At 32.0% G+C, this 5,902-nt stretch overlaps 2 protein-coding genes across 5 annotated transcripts in view; both read right to left on the bottom strand.

Annotated features, from left to right (window-relative positions):
- Positions 1 to 800, bottom strand: part of LOC108732389 (probable cysteine--tRNA ligase, mitochondrial) — a 5,518-nt gene extending 4,718 nt beyond the window's left edge. Inside the window, exon 1 of the mRNA XM_025979441.1 lies at positions 711 to 800. The gene's annotated coding sequence lies outside the window, so the exon portion shown is untranslated. The remainder of the gene's footprint in view (positions 1 to 710) is intronic.
- A 345-nt stretch (positions 801 to 1,145) lies between these two features.
- The window catches only part of LOC108732390 (Ig-like V-type domain-containing protein FAM187A), a 24,970-nt gene continuing 20,213 nt past the window's right edge, over positions 1,146 to 5,902 (bottom strand). For 3 of the 4 annotated variants that reach the window (XM_018463162.1, XM_018463160.1, XM_018463161.1), the window contains 4 exons: positions 4,578 to 4,994; positions 4,305 to 4,502; positions 3,022 to 3,249; positions 1,146 to 1,397 (listed from right to left, as the gene is read on the bottom strand). In XM_018463162.1, the coding sequence (XP_018318664.1) occupies positions 1,218 to 1,397; positions 3,022 to 3,249; positions 4,305 to 4,502; positions 4,578 to 4,994 (1,023 nt within the window). In that variant the 3' untranslated portion in view covers positions 1,146 to 1,217. Of the gene's footprint in view, positions 1,398 to 3,021; positions 3,250 to 4,304; positions 4,503 to 4,577; positions 4,995 to 5,902 lie in introns of those variants that run through there. The other variant, XM_018463159.1, reaches the window with a different exon arrangement.

Below are 5,902 nucleotides of genomic sequence, written 5' to 3'. Positions count from 1 at the left end.
TTAATCGGAGGAAATTTCGATTGGTACGGCCCTGGCTGCAGCCCTTCGTCAGCTGTTCTCGCCAAATATGCATTGATGACGTCATTGTTTAGTTAGGTAGATGTATGACAGACTCGAGTTTGTTTAATGCCCCTGCCCGCCGAAGGCGGGCTGATACATTAGAATAATGTTAGGAAGATATGTTTTAGGACAAACGATGTTTGGCGGGAACAGCTGACGGAAGGCTGAAGCCAGGGCCGTACCTACCGGTATTTCCTCCGATTAAGAAAACTTTAAGGGCCTGTATCTCACTCACATTCATTTTTAAACAAATAATAAACAAAATTCTAGTAAATACTACTACACTACTTCACTTGGTGAGTACTACCTACCTGACTAAACTTCATGTCTCAATTCCAATGTCAACTAATGTAAAAAATTACCATTATTGCATTTAATTATTTATGAGTATAATAATTTACAAAGTTTACCTTTCAAATTACTTTATCTAAATCAATGTTACTACCACACACTTACTTAAATAAATATTATCTGCTTCTTTAGTAATAAGTATCATTCTGCTAAATTTATAGACTAAATTGTAATAGGTACTATTTAATTCAGAACTTTTAACTATTTACAATTTTTTAAGTAGACTGTTTAAAAACAGTATTACTTTATAGATACTACAATAAATAATCGATTATAAAAAATAAAAGTTGCATATTTACGTAATTTTAATTAAAACTAGAACGCAAGCAAATGCACTTCACCAAGCACCGAGGATGACTGACATAGGAATGCAAAGGTTGATTGTTATATGCAATTAGATGCATTTAAATGGCGATTACTTGAAACAGCCAATAGGAAATTAGGTCAAATAAACGAAAGTTCATTGACGTTTAGGCGCCACATATTTTTCCTTTAACATTAGGAAAATTAAAATACGGATAATTTTGTTATTTTTCCCTCGATTTTGATGCAGTTTTCACAAAAATTTAACAAATAGACACAAGTTTAATATGAAAGCACTTTCAATTCATTAAAAACTTTTCTAACGTTTCTAATATTTCTCATCCAGTTTAAAATTTAAATATATTTTGCATTATTAAAATAAAAAAACAATGTTATTTGTATTAAATTATAATGACAACAATCTTATCTACAAAAAAATTCGAATAAATAAAAATATAGTTAGATTTTAAATATACCAGAAAAAAAATGTTAGAAAAATGTTCTTATTCAGGAATCAAATATCGTTGGGGGAAGTACTGTGGAGGCCTTCTGTGCTCTAATGGGATGTTGATATCTTCGGGTGACCTATAAACTTGACCTATATTTGTTTCTGGCCTAATTGTAGCTTGGAATTGAGGGATTTGGGTGGGTCTACGAACCACCTGTGTATGATGTTGTTTCGTCTAAAACAATGGACTTTTTAAGTCAAACAATTTCTAAATATTCGTCTCTTAATCTTTTCTATTATGCATTAAAACTTTTAATTAATAAATTCACTCTCCTTCTTTAAAAAATGGACTGTGAACATATTCAAGATTCACAAATTGTTCCTGTTGAATCAACTTTTTTGTGGTTTAGAGCTTCAAAAAATAATTCAGTTAAGAAGCAGACAAGTCAATTGGTATTAACAATTGAAAATGGGAATTGTCCTTTATCTGAAGAAAATTTAAGGAGTAAATTACAAGCATGTGATAGTGTAAGTTCTTGTAACTTGTTTGTTTATACATGTGTAAGAAATTTTATTAGCCAGTATTTTTGTGTATTTAGATTTCAGAACAAATTGAAATTTTATATGAATCAACAACGTTAAATGACTTGGGAGTAAGATTACGATTTCTAAGTGCCAGGCAGATTGAGGTAGCACTTTCTGGTATATTTCCAAGTGCTGTGGCTTTCCCGTTTGGTTCTTGTGTTAATGGTTTCGGTAAAATGAACTGTGACTTGGATGTTGTCTTAAGATTGACTAAGGATAAAGTAATAAATATTTACAGATAAAAATGTTTATATCCATATGATTATTTATTTTAAATTTAGATTTCAGATGGTAATCGATTAATCTATCATTGTAAAGCATCTGGAACGTCAGAACGATTGACATCTCAAAGGCATATGGAAACAATAGGGGATTTCATACATTTATTTTTGCCTGGCTGTTCTCAAGTTCGAAAGATATTGCAAGCAAGAGTGCCAATTATTAAATNCTGATATTGTTAGATATACGGTTTCATTGAAGTATATCGATAAATTTTTATCTTTAAGTTTTATTTTTTCTTGAAGACGTAGTTAGGAATATTCATTTATGTTTTTTATTGAACTCAAATTAGTAATGTAATATGTAGACAACCGAACATGCAGCATATATTACAACCCTTATAATATAACTAGAAATAAAGGTAAAAAACTTTTTTTTAAGTGAATTATTTTGTATCTCGCTGTTTTTATCCATTTCCCAGAAAATTGTCGGATAATCAGAAAAGATTAACAAATAAGTCAACATGGAATATCTCAGATTTTGGTCTGATTTTTTTTTTAGTAAAACTGAAGTACAAAAAAATTAAATAGTAATTATTCAATCCTCAAATAATAGTAACAGAATTGAGTTCTTTTACTAATTAATACAATCAAGGTTAGAATATTTGTAGAATACGACTCATGTCAGAAATTATGCACAGAAATTTCGAAATCCTTAACAAACTTAGGCCAGTGTCTCAAAATTTTCTAAGGCAAGTTCATCCTGTATTGTTACCATAAAAAAATGTAATTAATATTAATTTAGTGAAAGTTCTAAATTCTGTCCTTGGTATTATGCAACGATGAATTTCAAATTGTTATGCCATTTATAATACAACACATATAATTAGATGCCTTGAATTTTAAGGATTAAATAAGTCTTGCAAAAATGATTTTCAATGCAATTCTTCTTTTGATGCATATTTATAACATTGCCTCATAAACAACTGTAGAACTGGGTATTAAAACTACATCTTTGGCCTTTAATTGAATTATTTGAAATTTAAATTAACTTACGGGCGAAACGTGCGGTCTTCTCTGTTGGAGCTCATCATCGTAGTCATTTTCTGGGTATTGATGGTATTCTTCGGGATAATACCTTTCGTGGTATCGAAGTGTTACGTTTGGCTTTCTCTGATGCTCTTCTAAATTTACTGGTTTATATAAATAATCATTAACTATGTGAAACTTGGATGATTCCGTACAGATGTTTTCTTTGCTGGGTGGCATACAGATCAAATGCAACTGAAAGAAAAACAAAAATAAATTGATGGAATCAGTAAAGAAAACTTGCTTTCCAATAGAACACAATCCACAAGTGTATATACCTATCATCATCATAAGGTCATCAGTCCTAAGACTGGTTGGACACGTACCTCCACTCTTTCCTATCCTGAGCTAAACTTCGCATTTCCTTAAAACTAGAACAGCCCACATCCTTAACTATTTGCGAAGAGTAATCTAATCTAGACCTACCTCTACCCCTCCTAACTCCTGCTTCTGCCTCTAATATGTCTCTGACTAGACCTTCATGCCTGAGAAGGTGTCCTACCAAACTATCTCGCCTATTTTTTATTGACTTCCATAGAGTCCTCTGTTCTCCTATTCTTTCCAATACCTCTTCATTTCTAACCTTTTCTACCCACGATATCCTCATCATCTGCCTATAACACCACATTTCGAAAGTTTCTAACCTTTTCTTTTCCGCCGCGCCCACTGTCCATGTTTCGCACCAGTACAATGCCGTGCTCCAAACATACACCTTTAACAACCTTTTTCGAATTTCTAAATTAACCGTTCGCGAGCATAGAAGTGACTTCTTTTTATTAAAGGCGACACGACCTGCGCTATCCTCTGCTTTATATCCCTACCACTCCTTCCATCCTGACTTATCTGACTTCCTAGGTATCTAAAATCAGCCACTTCTTCTAATTTTTCGTCTCCTATCTTTATATTCGCTCTCCCCCTACTTTTTCTTCCCTTGCATACCAGTATTTTAGTTTTACTTTTATTTATTTTCATACAGTACTGATCTGTCAGTACCGCTTCCATTTTATTTAAAGCTATCTCTAGGTCCTCCTTGCTAGATGCTAATACTGCTATATCATCTGCAAATCTAAACATACTAATCTTTTGCCCTCGCACATCTATCCCTACAGTTGTACTGTCTTTAATGATGTTGATGGCGTCTTCGATGTATACCTATACACTTTGAAAAAGGAAAAATGGTGAAAAATTACGTACTGTAACTTTTACTAATGCTGTTATGCCTTATGTTCTTAAAACCACTTAGTCTTTACCTGATGGAACGTAAATCCTTCAGGACAAATCCAGGAATGACGAGCATTTTCCTGGCAATAGTGGAAAACTTCGCAACCTAAACTTTCGTCGGCGTAATAGCCAGTTTGTTTATTTAAACAATTAAAGTTGGATCTTGGCAACAATTCTGTGAGCCTGTCTGGTGTTTGATCTTCTTCTTCTTCGATATTTTTCAGGTTCTGCAAATGAAATTTGGGTTTGTCATTTTGTTGTATGCTGAAGGATCATTTTTGATAATTGGTACGCTTCCTTACCAATGGTTTCTTGTACTGTGTAGGTGGTTTAGACCTTGTCTGAGAAATTACTGGTTGTAAATATTGCTGAACGGGTTTTGGTTGGGGTTTGGGTTGTGAATGGGGTATTTGGTTTCTTAAATGAAGAGAGGGGTAATTCTCTTCAGGTAAATAGGGTGGCCTGTTATGACTGGATGCTGTCTTAACAGATTCTCTACTGTCTTCATCATTACTTTTGAAATCTTCAAAGGAAGATTGTGGTGGTCCGAAAGACGATCGTCTTTGTAACGTTGCAGATGATTTGTCAGAGTTAAACGGAGGTCCCGAATATAACGAAACATTTTCTATAGATTCATTGGAGTCTCCCGATTGCGGATCGGCGAAAATGCAGGTGGCTGATATTGTTAGATATAGTAATAACACTTTGAGATTCATCATCTGTAACCAGAAGAATAAACAATATTGAAACGCATATCTGTCTTTATATTAATATGTGTATATATTAAAATCCTTTTTTAAAACAATTTAAAAGTTAATTCCTAGTTATGAGTAACTAATTCTGAACTAATTCAGATAAAACAGCAAGCTTTTTAACAATTCACCAAATTTAAAAACCAAATTATTACAATTATACCTTCATACGACAATTAATAAAACTAAATTAAAAGTTAATAGTATTATATAAATTTACAATTACTAAAATATGAATGGTGTGAAGATATCTATTGAAAATTTTGGTGGAGGCGCCGGGACAATTTAAAACAAAGGCTATAATTGAGCTGTAATTGCGATTTCATTGAAGTATATCGATAAATTTTTATCTTAAAGTTATATATTTTCTTGTAGACGTAGTTAGGAATATTCATTTATGTTTTTTATTGAACTAAAATTCGTAATGTAATATGTAGACAACCGAACATGCAGCATATATTACAACCCTTATAATATAACTAGAAATAAAGGTAAAAAACTTTTTTTTAAGTGAATTATTTTGTATCTCGCTGTTTTTATCCATTTCCCAGAAAATTGTCGGATAATCAGAAAAGATTAACAAATAAGTCAACATGGAATATCTCAGATTTTGGTCTGATTTTTTTTTTAGTAAAACTGAAGTACAAAAAAATTAAATAGTAATTATTCAATCCTCAAATAATAGTAACAGAATTGAGTTCTTTTACTAATTAATACAATCAAGGTTAGAATATTTGTAGAATACGACTCATGTCAGAAATTATGCACAGAAATTTCGAAATCCTTAACAAACTTAGGCCAGTGTCTCAAAATTTTCTAAGGCAAGTTCATCCTGTATTGTTACCATAAAAAAATGTAACAGGCTCCTAAGTTAT

This window comes from Agrilus planipennis, unplaced genomic scaffold (genome assembly GCF_000699045.2).
Source record: "Agrilus planipennis isolate EAB-ADULT unplaced genomic scaffold, Apla_2.0 scaffold73, whole genome shotgun sequence".
NCBI lineage: Eukaryota > Metazoa > Arthropoda > Insecta > Coleoptera > Buprestidae > Agrilus > Agrilus planipennis.
Note: the sequence above shows the minus strand (reverse complement) of the source record. Positions and strands in the feature narration are given on the sequence as shown.